The sequence below is a fragment of the Anopheles ziemanni genome, chromosome 3 (genome assembly GCF_943734765.1).
Source record: "Anopheles ziemanni chromosome 3, idAnoZiCoDA_A2_x.2, whole genome shotgun sequence".
Taxonomy (NCBI): domain Eukaryota; kingdom Metazoa; phylum Arthropoda; class Insecta; order Diptera; family Culicidae; genus Anopheles; species Anopheles ziemanni.
In genome coordinates, this window is record NC_080706.1 from 94,541,757 (window position 1) to 94,559,431 (window position 17,675).

Sequence of the window (17,675 nt, forward strand, 5' to 3'; positions counted from 1 at the left end):
AGGTACAAATTCTGACGCTGGCCAGGCAGAGGAGGCATCAACCTGCAGGCTGGGTGGGACTTTCCTACGTCTGGTGCGAATTCATCATGTGTCCGCTATTGTTTCGTGATCTCAAGTGGCTATATGGTCCTCGTTTGTACGCGCCTATCAGACCCCAGCGTGCATGTTGCATGTGTACCGAAAGCATGCGTGGCTGTTGGCATTTCGTTTTGTGGAAGAATGGATCTAGCTAAGGTTGGCGAACATAAGACGTACATCCAACTAACGAACCAACAATTTCTTTTTAATGGAAACGGTGTGAAGTGAAATGCGTTAATTGATTTTTTACTAGTCGTATATATTTTGAAACAGCATGTTTTGCGTCTTTGCGTAAGAATTACAGCATTTTCCAGCTTTTTATTCCAAAGTCCCATCAAAACACAACCTGGTGCCAGGTTTCTACAAAGCCACATTCAATATCTAACAAGTTTCATTTCGCTATCGGTTTGACAGCTCTCAAACCTTGATTTCGGTCTCCGTCGCCTACTGGACGCAAATCGACAGCGAGATGAAACATGTTAGATATTGAATGTGGCTTTGTAGAATGGTAATGTTGCCATGCCAACGATGATGCGTTGTTGCCATTATGGAGCGCTACTTATTAGATGAAACCTGGTACTTGTTAGTGTTTTGATGGGACTTTGGAATAAAATGCCGGGAAATGCTGTAAGTAGTAACTTCGTAGTAAACTACACTTCCGCGAACTTATCGAACATGAAAAAACACTGATACCAAACAACGCGATTCAGTTTTTGTTTACTTTTAGTATTTTGACAAACTATGTAAAGAAAAGCGTTAACTCATTAACGATTGATTTGTTTACTTTAAATTTTATAGATTCTAAAATTCATTAATTAATCTTATTCACATCATTTTTCACTCATTGCAGGTGTACCTGGGTTCGGCATTGCACGTTGAGTTGCTCCTTACCTCAGATACGTTGCCTGGAAAGGAACAACTACATCGGACGATCGAATGGTGCAGCGAAGCTGTGGCGAACCACCGTTACGGTGGTGGCGGTTGTCCTAATCTCCATCGCCTGGCGGCCATCGCCACCGCCATTATTTTTGCTGACGGTAGCAGCTTTCTAGAAGTAGTGTTCGATTCCATTTCGCTTCAAACGAGAGGTTAATGCACTAAGGAAAGAAAACACTGTCTCCTTGGATCCGATGCCATTGCTACAGGATCAACTGCCTTCCTAGGAGAGCCGAGTGTAGAATAAAGGCAAGGAGTTTCGCAGGATCACACTCGCACACACACAAAGGGAATACGCCATCCATCGTAGTTTTTTTGGTTAACGCCTGGGAGACTGGGAAGAAGTCATCGGTAGAAAGAACTTTTTGAATTTTTGGAGTACAGTAGTTCCGGTGCATTAGATAGGAACTAAGAAATCTACTACGGATATACAAGACGTAGCGTTGTATCTGTTTAATGAAATTTGGTGCCTGCAATTTGTGCTCGTTCGTGTATCCTACATTTTGGGACGAAATACGTAACGAAATTTGGATTCGTTCTCCGGTCTACAGAAATAGAGCGAGAAGCAAAACAACACCATGGCTACCGATCAAAAAGACGTCCTGGCGGGATTGAACTTGTCGAAACTGTCCGGTAAGATTACGGCCCAAAAACACCTTGGAGAAAGTTGTGAGGCGTGACTTAACTTTTCTTGTTTCTACTTTCCATCAGTTCAATCTCCTGCGGCGCGCCTTAAGGAGCTGGAAAATCTTATCCTCGACCAGGTAACGTCGGGCGGCAATGCGAACAACAACTTCAACGGGGGCAGCAATGCCAATGGCACAACCAACAGTCCCCTGTTCGGCAACATCCTCGGTGGGGTGGTGGCGGCCGCCGGTCTCTCGGCGGAGAAGTTCCTATCGGTCGAGACCATGCTCGACTGCCTGCTGGTGCTGTACGACGAGTGCTGCAACTCATCGCTGCGCCGGGAGAAGACAGTGTCGGACTTTATCGAACTGATGAAGTCGGTTGTGCAGAGCATCAAGCAGCTGCGCCTGTCGCGGGATGACTTCGAGGTGCTGAAGGTGATCGGACGCGGTGCGTTCGGGGAGGTGTGCGTCGTGCGGATGCACCACACTAGTCAGATCTATGCAATGAAGATACTGAACAAATGGGAAATGTTGAAGGTAAGATTTGTGTAAAAGCAAAAACATATAGCTATATAGTTCGGAATTGTAATATGGGTCCACGATTTGTCCACAGCGTGCCGAGACAGCCTGCTTTCGAGAGGAGCGCGATGTGCTCGTTTTTGGTGATCGGCGATGGATCACTAACTTGCATTACGCTTTCCAGGACGACATCAATTTGGTAAGATATGCCCTAGTTTTGCTCGAAGTGTATTCCATTTCCATTAACATTTTTTATATCTGGTTTTATTATTAGTACCTCATAATGGATTACTACTGCGGTGGAGATTTGTTGACATTGCTGAGCAAATTTGAGGACCGTCTACCAGAGGACATGGCGCGGTTCTACATTGCCGAGATGGTTCTGGCAATACACAGCATCCACGAGCTAAAGTACGTCCACCGGGATATCAAGCCGGACAACATCGTTCTGGACGCGAGCGGGCACGTGCGGTTAGCCGATTTTGGCTCCTGCTTGCGGCTCGGTCCGCAGGGCACCGTCCAGTCGAACGTAGCGGTCGGCACGCCGGACTACATCTCGCCGGAAATCCTACGCGCGATGGAAGATGGCCAGGGCAAGTATGGACCGGAGTGCGACTGGTGGTCGTTGGGCGTGTGCATGTACGAGATGCTGTACGGTGAGACGCCCTTCTACGCGGAAAGTCTCGTGGAGACGTACGGCAAGATCATGGCCCACAAAAACTCGTTCGATTTCCCGAACGACGACGAGGAGTATGGCGTGAGCGAACAGGCGAAGGATCTGATCCGGGGGCTGATCTGTGCGCCCGAGTATCGTCTCGGGCAGAACGGTATCGACGATTTCAAGGCGCACCCGTGGTTCGAGGGTATCAGCTGGGAGACGATACGGAACGGGCAGGCACCGTATATACCGGAGGTTTCTAGTCCAACCGATACGTCCAACTTCGACGTGGACGATGCGGATGTCAAGCAGTCGGATGCAGTGCCACCGACGACGAATCCGGCCTTCTCCGGACACCATCTGCCGTTCGTAGGGTTCACTTTTACCAAGGACAGCTCGTTGTCGGACGTGGGAAGATTGTCGCGTGCCATGGGTAACAATATTAGTCAATTGGCAGGTAGTGGTGGCGTTCCGTCGGTAGCGCCGCTCAAGCTGGACAAACACGGTTCGGAGGAGAAACAGCGTCTCAGTCCGGATAGCACGCGAAAGCTGCAGGATGAGATAAACATTCTGACTAAGCGTAACTGTGAGCTGGAGAGCCAGATTAAGAGCTTCGAACGCGTCGGGGCACTCTCCGTCGGCACCTCGTCCGATTCTGTTGATGGCCAGAGTGACGCCAAGTTAAAGGAGCACGAAAAGATAATCCGTTTATTGCGGCAAGAGAAGGAGGACCTGCAGAAGGAGCACCAGGATGCGCTCGACCGCTTGAAGCAGCAGGACAAAGAACTGAAAGACGCACTGGAACAGCGCAAGCTGGCCATGACCGAGTACACCGAGGTGACGGACAAGCTTTCCGACCTGCGCCAACAGAAGCAAAAAATTTCCCGCCAGGTGCGCGACAAGGAGGAAGAGCTGGAAGTCACGATGCAGAAAGTGGATACACTGCGCATTGAGCTGCGCAAGACGGATAAGCTGCGCCGGGAGCAGGATGCCCGCATTCAAGATTTGCTGTCGGAGTTGAACCGTGAGCGACAACAGCGCGAACGTTCGGAAGAATGTTACCGGCAGCTGCAGGTGGAGGCTCGAAGTCGTAGCTCGTCGGAGTTGGGTTCGTCGAACTCACTCGGAATATCGTCTTCGGACTCCATCCGACTCGAGATTGATCGTCTCGAAGTGGAGTACAGTGAGAAAATTAATCAACAGCAGACGCGCTACAATATCGAAATATCGGCCCTGCGCGATCAGCTGAACGAGGCGGACAACCATCGGGAGATGTTGCAACGCGAACTGCAGCAGGCCCGTGAGAAGCTGGATTCGAGCCGTCTCGAGTCGCTTACGGACTCGGAGGAGACGATCCTGGAGCTGCGCAAGCGACACGACCGTGAGAAGAAGATCCTGCTTGACGACAACCGTAAACTGATCACTGATGTCGAGCTACTTAGTGAGTCGAACCGCCGTCTGACCAACGAACGACTGCAAATGGAAAGCGAATATGAAGACCTAAGGTAGGTTTGGAAGAAGAAAACTGTGTTCGGGTCGCAATCAATTTACACTTATAACCATCTCTCATCTTCGCAAACAGAAATAGACGCCAGGCATTCAGTCAGTGGGAACGTCAGATTGCGGAAATCATTCAGTGGGTGTCGGATGAGAAGGACGCTCGCGGGTATCTGCAGGCTCTCGCGACGAAAATGACCGAAGAGCTCGAGTACCTGAAGCACTCTGGGCCGTTGAATCACAACGCGAGCGATAACAAGAACTGGCGCAACCGACGCTCGCAAAAGCTCGATAAGATGGAGCTGCTCAATCTGCAGAGCTCGCTGCAGAACGAAATCCAGGCGAAGGCTGTGATTTCCGAGGAGCTTACGCGCACCCGCACTGATCTGGTGGCGGCTCAAAAGTACGTAACCGAACCGTTTGGCAGCGACCGAGTTTTGCTCTAAATTGGTGAAGTATACTCGATGTTAACGATGGATCCTCCTGTTTTCCTTCTTTTAAGGGATCTTCTCGAGACGCGACAAATTTGTGAATCGATTGGAAGCGAACTGAAACGCAAGGAAAGCATGATCAAAGAACTACAACAGCGTCTAGAGTCGAACGAAGGATGTGAGTACCAATCTGTGGTGTTTAGCTTGTGGATCTGTTTTTAGTTTTTATTTGTTAACTCATGTTCTCGCTATTGATTTTTGAAAGCTTTTACAGTATTTAAAAGCGGGTATTTTTGGACGTTCCTTGCATTGGATTTTCCTACCAATTGTTGCATTGTTTTATCGCCGTTAAATGGATTACGGTGATACAAATAGAAAAGGAATAAGATATTGATTGCGATTTTTATAGTTCATAAACAACTATAGTGTATTTTTTAGTTTTCCATTGGGTGGAAGATTTCTTCCCCAGAAAAAGAAGATTCTTTTAATGTTAAAAGCGCTTCAATTTTATCGTTGCATCGTTGAGTGACTACGGCAAGGTAAATTTCGTGTGTACTGTGTAGAATATTTTGGTGCGCTTCATAAACGCTTTGGAAAATCGAAACGGTGTTGGACAATTTAATATGTAGTATCGGAGATGGTTGACTAATATTTAAAAGCAACAAAAAAGCTTAATTAATTTAAGCTTAATTTAAGCGTTTTGATGTTTATCCGTTGGCACACGGTTTACGGGTAACTGCTTCCACTGATAGTTACTAAAACAGACGTACATAGGAAGTAGCCGAATGTCACTCAACCAACATTTTGTTTCTTTTGGTATGCATTTTCTCTTTCACTCAAACGATATCATTTCGTTTCTATTTTATTAGAGAAACGAGAGATAAACTAGCGTTAACTAACCCATTTAATGTCTGTGATTATTTTAAAAGATACTTTTCTATATTACCTAGCCCTCCCCGTTATGTGCATTTATATATTTGCTATATGTTTACGGTCCCGAAAGTTGTATTATTCGGCAAGTCGTATGGTCGGCTACAGAAGCTGAAGTTAGGTAATCTGTTGGTTCACTGTTACGTGACTGCACCTATACAAACATGTAATGCACTTGCTTGGAAGATATCTTTAAGCAACAAACATTCCTTCACAGTATCTTAGGTGAATTCCCAGATTCTCTATAAAGCAGAACTCGCAAGGCCTCGGCTGCCTTTGATTAACCTCGGAAGTAGATCTGCTTTGGATGCTTCCCCTTTCCTGAACACATCCATACTCCCATCGTCATAAAGCCTCTGTTTGGTCCGTCCCATACTGCCTTGTCCCATTTTTGAGAACACGACACCACCGTCCTGTACCTAAGTGTATATCTATGTGTATCTATTGTATGTGCAGTAGCGGGTAATAGGCAGAATGTAGGAATCGTTTAAACCAAAGTGTTTGCTTCATGCTGTATTAGAGCATTTATCCACTCTTAAGACCAGGGCCGATCGCGGAACGAATTAGTAGCAATAAAGAAGGCTTTTTTAAACACATAATTCAATGCGATTGCAAAATGCGACCTATTAGAGGCCACGTAAAGATGCAAATAATGTATCCTAGTTAGAAACCAGACATAGAGTCATATTTCCCGACTTGTACTTTACAGGAAAAGCGTATCTCTCCCTACACGTGTGTGTGTGTGTGCTCGCGTGCGAATGTGTGTCTGTGTGTATATTTTCCTATGAAAGCTTTGTGGCGCTCATGCCACAACGTGCTATTTTTTATCAACTGAACTAAATGTGTTTGATTATTTCTCTGTCGCAAAATACAAAACAAAACGCACAACGATCGAACGAAACAAACTGAATCATTCTAAAACCAACCGGGAAACAACCAATTCTCTCCATCGTTTGGGGGAAAAACCAAAATGATACATTCCCCACCAATCAGTAACCGTCCCGGTCGGGCAACTGACGAGCGTACCAACATTCAACTACCGAGGAGCTCGTAATAGCATCAACGACGCCACAGCAGCTACAGGACGTCCAAGAAGCTCCCGCGAGGTGGAAATGCGAGATGTACTTGAGACTGTGCGAAAGCATTCGCTGTCCCTGGTAGGCGTTGAACCGATCAACAACAATAAATGCGCTTCCATCGAAGGTGGCGATGATGAGTTGTTAGTTGAAAACTTACTGAAAGGGCTCCGGCAGCAGCAGCAACAACAACAAGAGAGCGAGGACCAACCAAAAGGAAGAAACAAAAACGCAACGCTTACTGGAGACGACAGCAATGAGCTAACCGATTTTGAGAGGGCCGTCCTAAGCAAATACATTCGCGAGTTGAACGAAATGCCTCACCGGACGGAAGAGCCGGCATCATTGTTGCCGCCTGTGGGAAGCAATCTGACGAAATCCGATGAGAGTAGTATAAGCATAGGATCAACGACGATGCAGCTTGATGAAAATGGAAACGCATTGGTTGCAGAAAATTCAAATATGGCGGCGGAAGTGAGTGGGACGGAACCAGATTTCCAACAGGAGCAGCAACACGCAGGCGACGTCTCTTCACATCCGAAGGTTGTTATGTCAGCTAAAGCTACTACGAAAAATGCAGCAACGCCTACTACCAGCACTAGCTGTAGCAGTAATGCCATCACTCGCACCACTACTAGCTGCATCGCGGCTAACAACAGTGAACTCATAGAGCATCATTCAGCAAAGAGCGAGCACAATGGCACCGTTAACGTTTCATTAGCGGAAGGAGCTAACGCTAACGATCATAACCGTGTTGTGTCACTCCCTGGCTGTAAAATTACTACCACCTCCGCTACTAATGACGACGGTGCCGAGCGAATTGTTATCACAAGCCCTTCAGCTACTTCGGTGGGCACATCCGTGAATAACAACATGGCAGGTAACGAACGGGAGAACAATCACCTCCTGCCGAAAGGCGTCGAGGCAGAAGGGACCGGTATGGGTCAACCAAAGTCTTCACCTGCCATCATATCAGCATCGACGGTAGTAGCATCTGCTGCTGTTGACGACAATAGCAACACCAACAATACGATGGCAAGGGCAGCGATGGCCGCGATCCGCGATCGAGCAATGAGACGCAAATTTTCCGTGTGGGTCGGTGTCACGTCCTGCGTCTGGGGCCTGTTGCTCTATCTAATCAAAACGTATACGTAATACTTCCTTTTACTTATATTTGTGACGAATCCCCTGTTGTTTTTATCTGAGAGCACCCCGTGCTTACTTGTTTAATATTTTCCTTTTGTTTCGTTTTCATATTATTTGAGTTTCTTTTTGGCTTGAGTTCGACAACCTCTCTGTAAAGTGCATTTTATATACGGCATTTTATTCTCTTTTATCGTTTGATAAGTGAGTTATTGCTAATGTGCAGAAAAGCTCCATACGCAGGCGCAGACGCTTTTTTGTTTTGTCTATAATTTGCTTTGTTTGTGAGCTTTGTATCTACTGTTTTTCTCTTTTGTTTTTTGTATATTTATTCTTCTCCTTCCTCATTTCATGTCAATATTAATGCGTGTTTTATTGTTTTTATTTTTGGTTTACTTACTTGGCTTTCGATTTTCTATAGATTATGTTGTTGATTGTCCTGCTGTGTTTTATTCATTGTTTGTTTACATTACATGTGTATTAAACGTTCGTTTGTTTTCGATTATCTTCCCCTCATTGACCCCTACGACAAACAGTGGCTCTACTTTGGAATGTTGCAGTTGATCAGTGGATTGAAAAGCAAAGTATTCGAATCATAACGAAGTATCGCGTGGGTCGGACGACTGTTGAGAGAGATTTTGCAACTCAATGAGCTTAAATTGATAAGTATAGTCGATATACGAAGAACGTGTAATGCAACTCGTGGGTTTGTCATCTACTTTCACCTTGCATTTTTTTTAGGTAAGCACTATCGTAGTGCGATGTTGCTTAGTTGAAGGCGTTGTGTTGTGCAAATGGATTAAACTAAAACCAAGCATAACACTAACATTTTAATGATAACACCATAATGTTTGGAAAGCAAAAAAAAAGAAACATCTTGCCTAACACCATGCGAACTAGAAAACGATTTAATGGTTACTGTTTCATCCTAAAACGAAGCTAAAACCAGCTCAATTGACTGACCAACAGCAAAACAAAAACAAAATAAGAACTGTATTAATTTGATAACACATAACTCAACTCCACGTTAACTGCAATTTTCCAAAAGAGCGTTGTTGGCGGCCGTTAGATTAGTGATCTGATCGCATCTCCATATGACCATTTTCTTCCTCCATTTGTTGTGCAATGAACATCCGGTCTATGATTTTGCGCTCTTCTACCTCTTACTTTTTGAATCTTCTTTGAATTTCCTCTATTGCTATCTCTCATTTGCTCGCCGATCGCTCGCTCGCTCGCATCCCCCATTCGTAGTCGAAAACAAAAAAAAAACGCAATTATTGCGATGAGCAAAAATAATGCATCAAAGGAAAATGACGCGTGCATCGCCGCCGATTGGAGTTTGCATTTAATCAATATTTCGATCACACCCATGTTCATCCAGCCATCATACGAGTATGTCTCGATCAGTCACCAATGCAACGCAATCGGGATGTTTTTCATCCAAGCTCATAAACAATCGGTCACAAAAGCTAAAAGCCAACAGCTACCTCATCTTCTACCATAGCGTGTAGTAGTCATCAACATCCGGTTGTGCTGTTTTTCTGCAAGAAAAAACATTTTTGCTAAAACCAAAAAAAAACGAAAACCAATCGACGGCCCTCCGCCCGCGCATTCTACTACACCCAACATCTCTCTACATCTGTTGTTCTTCTGTTGTTGTTGTGTTTCTTCCCTTTTTGCAGATCATTGTAACAATTATAAACTCGAACAGTGTTGTAGTTGCCATAACCGAAAAGTAACGACGACAATCACCACGACCACCACCACTACCATCCGATCGACCGACGGTTACAATGGCGGTGACTACGAAGGCACCGAGCACCAGCACCACCAACATCACCATAACCACTGTTGCGCAATCGCACAGGACGATCTCATCGTTACTCCTTTCGACTCCATTACCGCTCATGCCATCACGCCCATGGCGACGATGTTGACGATCTCGACAACGGGACAGTCTGGGACACCGGTAGTGCCCTCGTTGGAGCAAGAAACCGCTAGCGCTGCGGAGCCCATACAAGAGAAGTTGGTGCTTGATACGGTCGATGGAATACATCCACTGACACCACCGGCCACACCTCAGCAAGCCGGAAAGCATACCTCAAGAAGGACTCAAACCTCTTCTACTATAAACACGGAACCATCAGTTTATACCGAACGTGAAGAGTTTGCTCTTCTATCCATCGAGGAAAATAATGAAGATGGTGCAGATGAAGAAACACAAATGCATCTTCAGGATCAACCCACACCAAAGACCAATGTAGTGCTAGTAGAACCGGACATCGTTATCAGTGACGACGTCTCGAAACCCGATGGACTCCTCGAAGATGGCACCCCGATCGCATTCCCTAATCGTTCGCAATCGCTCTCATCGCTGCACTTATCTGACTCATCGTCGGAGCTATCGTCATCTCGTTCGCCACAGGCGACATCATCCACCACACCGCCACTATCTGAGTCGGCATCCGCTGCGATCCTTTCCTTTACGCGCAGTCAACGCAAAGGAAGCTGCCGGAAGCGCAAGAAGCGTCGCGAACGCCACCGGAAGTGAGAAGCCTATGTGTGACCGTAGGAAGGATAGGAAAAATCGATCGAACATACAATGAATGCAATGTAATGTAGAGTTTCTAGTCAACCTAAGATGTAAAAACAAGAAAAAAATGGTAAAGTAAAATAAAATGCAAGACAGTAAGTGAAATCAGGATACAAAAAACCCAAGAGTAAGGGCAACAAATTAGGTCAGATACAAGTATTTCGTGCTTGTATCTAAAGAGCATTGTAAAACTAATGAATCTCAGTCAAGTAGATATGAATGGTTGTTCCATCGTTTGCATAAATTAAATAATAATTCAAGTTAAAACTGTCTTTATTAGCCTTCAGACGAAACATCGTCAAGGGGAAAACGATAGACAGAACAGCAACATAAAATGAGTCGAAAAGTTGGAAAAGAAATAGTTTGATATGTAGAACAGAACGCAGGCAAGTCAGATGATTGTTAGATATTTTTGTTGAATTCTTCTTTTTAAATGTTATTTGCCTTCATAAAATGGAGGAACTCTTGTCGAGGCCAGGAAGCTATACGCAATGGAGCAAATGAAATAGCAATGTTAAAGTTAATTTTATTCCTTGGCCTATATTGTTATTATATGAAACACAAATCGTATGAAAATGAAATGCATTCAAAAGAAAGATAAAATATAAATAACGAACATATTAATTCCAATAACGCGTGATTTAGCATCTTCGATCAATTGATGTGTTTTAACGTCTCAAGACAGCTATATAAAAAAACAGTAAGTTCATTAACTTGTCCGTTCTGGATTCCAAGCCAAAGGCTGCCCGCTCCGGTTGGGGTAGGTAAACCAGAGTGAAACGTAAGGAGTCATAACAGTATCCCTGAAATCGTTTGCATTTTGTATATTACAATGTGCAGTATAAAAATGTTAAAAATAAGTAACAGTCCATAGATCGTGTAGTGCTAACAGTCTCTTTTTGTTTCGACTGCTCTGAAATGCCCAGCTTCCTAATGAAACGACCCAATTTACCGCCAAATTGTCATTCGATCGGATAATGTCTCTAACTTTATTCAAGCTAGTAGACGAAAAAAATGTCGCAGAACAAAATCGTTAGTTTATGTGGTGTAAGAACAATACATCTGCAAGATGTTACAATTTGTTTTTGCTGTACTTAAGCAAAGGTGCATTCATCTAACAAATTGTGTGCATTTTCTTTTCTTTTTTTCTTCCTTCTGATCGCTGCCGCAACGCCTTGCTCGTAAAACAAAATTTCTAAAAATCAAACACCATCAACTTCCATCACATCAAATCGACATGAATTCGGCGTGCGCATATAAAAATTGTTTGCCTAACGCGGTACAATACGCGCGTGTGTGTGTTTTTATAATTTCTTTTTATTTCACAAATAAAAAATATTTCAACACATTCCAAATCATAAACGAATCACCAACAAAACACCGCTGCCAACGCTACGATAAAAAAACTAAACTCAAAATCTATCAACAATGATTTTTTAAATCTACCGCAAACTGTTACACAATGTTCCATGTATTCCATTTGTTTTGTGTTTTGTTGTGCGAACGTTGTGCTGCGCCATGAACATTCCAAAAACAAACCAACATTCATGGGTTTACCATTTCGTTTTCATGTTTGTAACCATTTGTCTTTTGATGCGTGTGTGTGTGATGGTGGTTAATTGAAAAATGCGTTTTTGGGAACTTGAAAATCCCCGGCAAGCAGTCCTGGAACGGCCTTCCTCGCAGATGTCCTACCTGGATCATTTCCTGAAGGAGTCGAGCGGTGTCGGCAGCGGTGGTGGAGGTTCCAGCTCAACGACGCACACAAACTCCATGTTAGCGATCAATATGGTAAGTAATGATCGAGTACCGCATCCTATCCAAAGTAGGCGGTTTGCTCGATGTAGGGCATGCTTTGTTTTTGTTTTCTCTTCAGTTTTATTTACAACCCCCCTTTTGCAAATATCAGCACCAAACACCCGTTGGGATGGTTTCCGTTCACTTTGGACAACTACTTTTAATTCTACCGAGAAACCAAACTTCTCTTCTTGCACTCGCATTTTTCACTATCACGCCCTTTCCTGATTCCGGTTCCTGCACGCAGCCACCGGCCGGCTCCAGCACAGTTTCGCAACACCAACAACAGCATCAGCTGCAGCAGCAACAACAACAGCACCATCAGCATCGCAAAAGTAGTGGCGGTAGTGGTCAGCAGCACGTAAACACATCCACTAGCTCTTCCTCCAACAACCTAACTACCAACAATGCACATCATCAACTGAATCAGCAGCATAATCAAAGCCTTTCGTCACTACATCAACAACAATTACACCTTCAACAGGTTCAGCAACAACAGCAGCAGCAGCAAGTGCAATCGCAGCAAATACCGCAAGCACATCATACGTACAGCAACCAGCAACAGTTGCTCCAGCAGGCGCAACAAGAACAGCAGGCGCAGCAACAGCAGCAGCAGCAGCAACAACAACAGCAAGCACTGCATCATTCAAACTACTCGATGGAGAGCGAAGATGGCGATGTGGAGGATAACAATCGGGGCCATTCGTTGTCCAGCTCGAAAAGCAATTTGAGTGACCATTCGTTGGTAAGTTTGCAGATTTGAATATAGATGTTGTACAGCCAAGTACGCTAAAATAGAGGCAAAAGGACTAAACAGCAAGATTTTCGATACTTTTCTTATAACTTGGTTTTCTTTCGTACAGAGTTTGCACAGCGTAATGATGTCACACCAGCAGGATCTTCATCCGCACCGACAGCAGAAGGCTAAGATACACCAGTTTCTCGTACGCACTTTCTCCAGTCCGACCAAGTGCAACCACTGCACGTCGCTAATGGTGGGCCTGACGCGTCAGGGCGTTGTGTGTGAACTGTGCGGCTTTGCCTGCCACATGATTTGCTGCCCGAAGGTGCCGACCCAGTGTCCGGTACCATCGGATCAGACAAAACGTCCACTCGGTATTGATCCGACACGTGGCATCGGAACGGCCTACGAAGGCTACGTGAAGGTACCGAAGCTGGGCGGCGTCAAACGGGGCTGGGTGCGGCAGTTTGTAGTTGTGTGTGATTTTAAGCTGTTCCTGTACGACATTTCCGCTGACCGCAGCGCCTTACCGAGTGTGCACGTAACGCAGGTATGTTACGGAAATAGTGCAAACAGAGTCGATAAGAATTGCATTGATTTGACTTTCTCCATCTTTAAGGTCTTGGATATGCGTGATCCAGAGTTCACAGTTTCCGGTGTACGCGAAAGCGATGTTATCCATGCAACGAAGAAGGATGTCCCGTGTATATTTAGGGTAAGATGAGCACGATTCCAACGCCTCGGATGGAGGTATTGAGTCTCTATTCTGTTGCTTACAGATAACAACTTCCCTGCTTGACGGTGGTCCTTCGTTGCAAACACTGATGCTGGCTGATACGGAGTCAGAAAAGGCCAAATGGGTAGTGGCGTTAAGCGAACTGCATCGCATACTGAAGCGCAACAATCTGCCCAACACGGCCATGTTCCGGGTGCGCGAGGTGCTTGACAGTACGGTTTCAGCCATTCGCAATGCACTGAGCGCGCTTATCATCGACCCCGAGCGAATACTGCTCGGTACCGAGGATGGTCTGTTCTGTCTTGATCTGGATCGTAGCCAGATCGCACGCATCGGCGAAAGCAAGAAAGTGTATCAGTTGTGGTACATCGCCGAAGAGCAGTTGTTGGTAATTCTGTGCGGCAAGCAGCGCCATCTGAGGCTGCTACCGATCCGAGCCCTCGAAACGGTGGATGTCGAGTGGATCAAGGTGGCTGAGTCCAAGAACTGCATTACCGCCTGCACCGGTATTATCGAGCGAGGCCCACAGCCGGTGTTCTGCATCGTGTTGGCGCTGAAACGGCAAAACACCTCCCAGATCGTGGTGTATGTTGTGAATAGGGACCGCAGTCGGCACCACAAGATGTGCGAGTTCACCGTCGCCTATCCCGTGCAGAGCCTGCAGGTACTGTCGGATATGCGGCTCGCCGTAGGCCATCAAAGTGGTTTTACCGCTTACTGTTTGCAAGGAGCTGCCAAGGCGATGCGTAAGTGTTTTAATAATGTGTTTTCGCCGGAATACTTCAATACCATCCATCCTGTATTTTTCCACAGCTCTTGTACACCCGGAAAACCAGTTGAACAACTTCCTTAACTTCTCCGGTGTTGATGCGTGGCGCGTTATCGAGATTCAGTCAGGTCACGGAGCAAATGGTAAAGCACACGGATTATAAACGATATAAATAGGTTCTCGGTTACTTACAGTTTTTATTTCATTCCTTCGCAACAGTGCACGGTGAATATCTACTCGTATTTCAGACGCTTGCAATTTACGTCGATCTGCAAGGTCGAAAATCCCGCGATCGTGAAATAATGTACCCAGCAGTACCAAAGCATATCAGTGAGTATCAGTATATGGTCTTTAAATGTATTTTTACGAGGTTAAATATAATATTCTAACGATGGCTATCTATCTTATCCATTACCACAGCGTACTGCGATGGCCATCTCCTAGTCTACTCGGAAACCCATTTGGATATCTTCAACACGCAAACTGCTGAATGGGTTCAGTCAATTGGTTTGAAACGTTCCCGTCCACTAATGAACAATGGCAGCCTTACGCTTACCTATCTGAACGATAGTGTACACGTTGTTTACCTGGCGAATATGCACACGAGTGAGTATCACCAGCGTTGTTAGGGATTATTTTCCGAATCTAACCAACATCGAACCTTGTTACCTTGTATCATTTTTAGGAGAATTGCTCAACCTTTCACCATGTGACAGGGACGGTCGTCTCAAGACGAAAAGATTTTCATTGCGTGAGCCAAACCGAACCATTCGGACGTAAGTAATTTATTAAATAATTGAGTTTCGAAATCATTGAGAAGGTACGATAACGGTTACACATTGTGTACACATCTTCCACCAACAGTAGCACCGATCGTCGTTCAAAACTCATCTCCGCCCCAACCAACTTCAACCACATCTCCCACATGGGTCCGGGCGACGGAATCCAGAAGCAGCGGCTGCTCGACTTACCGACCACGATCGAGACGGCCGATCAGAGCACCCAACAGCAAAGAGTAAGAAAGAAGTGTATTAAAGATCATATACAGTTGATCTTACTTGGTGGTTTTTTATCACAATTGTTTAGATTTCAACTATGCGTCACGCTCCTCCGCCACCTCGTGCACCGCCACGTCCATCGATGGTTCATCCTCTTAATGGTAAGTACATTCGTCCTTTCCTTACCCATCACTTTCCCCTTATTGCCTGTCGGATATTTAATGCATCATTAAATCCCAAAATAGGTTCAAACAATTCTTTACCAGGTGCTAAACGGGCGGCTCCAGCCAGGCCACGCGATCATCCACCATCGTTACCACGTTCACCTAGTCCTTTGGGTAGTATGTCCTCGTTACATGATGTTCTGAAGGTAAATTTTACAACCACGTAAATGCGCATGATGTAACGTACTGAATCTGTACTATTTTAGGTGTCGGTCGCTGATATGCAGTCCGAATCGCGTCAAAGCGTTGCGAGCAACAACTCCAGCTCGGTATCGACCCCACCATCTCCGACGAACGATCGATTGAGTTCCAGTTACGACTCATAATGGTAGGCACCGACGGGGTTGTGAATTGTTATTGCAGCTATTACATGCGAGTGGTTTCTTTCCAGTTTCCTGAAATATTTCACCAAATTGCTTAATATTCGTTCTACATTTGAACGCAACAGGCAAACGTTTTGTTTGAGGCCAGCCTCGGCGCCCAGGCATCCGGTTCGTCGTAGTTCAGATGCTTAGGTTGGGTTTCATCGTTACTTATGCATGTCAGGCGCCATAAACTTTGTTTGCATTTCTTTTCCAAATGTCTACTGAATCTTAAATATATTTGAGGAACAGCAACACCGCCGTTACATAACATACAATCAGAAGGTTGCAAATTCGTTTTTGTGTGCTAGTATCTGTTTTCCCGGGGGTGCATTGCAATTAACACTGATCTCTCTCTCTCTCTCTCTTAATAAATCTCTAGCTATACTTATCTTCCTTGTTTTCGGGTATTTTCTGAACACATTTTATTTTAACAAAGCGATCCAATTACACATTTTCACGGCTAAAGTGAGATCGAAAATCAGGAAACTGTTTCAATTAAGGCGAACATGAGTGATTAAAAGAACAAAAATATACACTTAGCAATTGTTGGTAAGAGGAAACGGGCAACTGCAACGATAGAAAATCAAAGTCACAGTGTGCATGTATATGTGTGTACGTGTGCAATCGAATTGTTATAAGAAAAATTAGTGAGTATTATTCTTTGGGCAAAGGAAGATACGATAGAGATGATGCAGAATGATAAGGGGGGGAATGTGAATTTCCCGTTACCACGCTATTTAGATACTAGTAACCTTAAACTTTACCCAGTGTACTACATTCTACTCTACCAAACCACGCACTACACATTTGCTATTTGGTTTTGTTCGCAAGGAATGATGATTCCATAAATCCTTTCGTAGCTAGATTGACCCAAAATGCTGCTCATTTGAACGTTTATAAATAAAATATCAATCAAAATCCTTGTTACCAAAACATGGAACGGTTGTGTGCAAATCATCTTTGCTTATGTGTGAAGAGATTTACCAACATTAGAGAAGAAAACACATATGGTAATGGTTTCAAGGGTACGAAACATTTACACGCAAAAAGATTGGAGAAATCCTTACAGACTAAACATAACCGTACCATTTCTTGTTCATCGAGTTGTTCCATGATAGCTATTCGCTAGTGTTTCTATAACCTAAATCCATCGACACCGAGACAACGATAAGCAGCAGATTCGAGTGGATGAGGTAATTGTTGTCATTGCATACTACATAACTAATATACATTTAAAAAAAACCACACACACACACATGCTCTATTCGAAAAAGAAGATTTGCAAAAATGTTGGAATACGCTGCTTTTTCATATAACATATAAACTAGGATTACAGTAGAGCAAACCGATTTTCTCTTGAAAATTGGACGTACACACATGCATGCATACTGACTCTCGAAGAGGTAAACGTGGAAAAAGGGGTGGTAATGTTGTTAAAAAAACGAGAAAAATAAGACCTAAGATGACGTTAGAGATCGGTGCATATGGTGCTTCCAAATGTAGTAGTGAAAAGCGAATGAACAAACAAAACATGACTAATCTTATGCTAAGAGG

General features: G+C 44.6%; 1 protein-coding gene across 1 annotated transcript; it reads left to right on the forward strand.

The window, feature by feature from the left end:
- Window positions 1–1,371: 1,371 nt before the first annotated feature.
- On the forward strand, window positions 1,372–16,437 carry LOC131289643 (serine/threonine-protein kinase Genghis Khan). The gene is made up of 20 exons (XM_058318939.1): window positions 1,372–1,647; window positions 1,726–2,180; window positions 2,257–2,361; window positions 2,437–4,325; window positions 4,403–4,720; window positions 4,820–4,926; window positions 12,154–12,281; window positions 12,772–13,032; window positions 13,151–13,579; window positions 13,649–13,744; window positions 13,809–14,511; window positions 14,579–14,677; window positions 14,754–14,864; window positions 14,955–15,140; window positions 15,220–15,310; window positions 15,402–15,549; window positions 15,621–15,693; window positions 15,778–15,902; window positions 15,963–16,084; window positions 16,148–16,437. The coding sequence occupies exons 1-19, from the start codon at window positions 1,593–1,595 to the stop codon at window positions 16,080–16,082; spliced, it is 5,499 nt and encodes a 1,832-aa protein (XP_058174922.1). The 5' UTR covers window positions 1,372–1,592; the 3' UTR covers window positions 16,083–16,084; window positions 16,148–16,437.
- The last annotated feature ends 1,238 nt before the right edge of the window (window positions 16,438–17,675 follow it).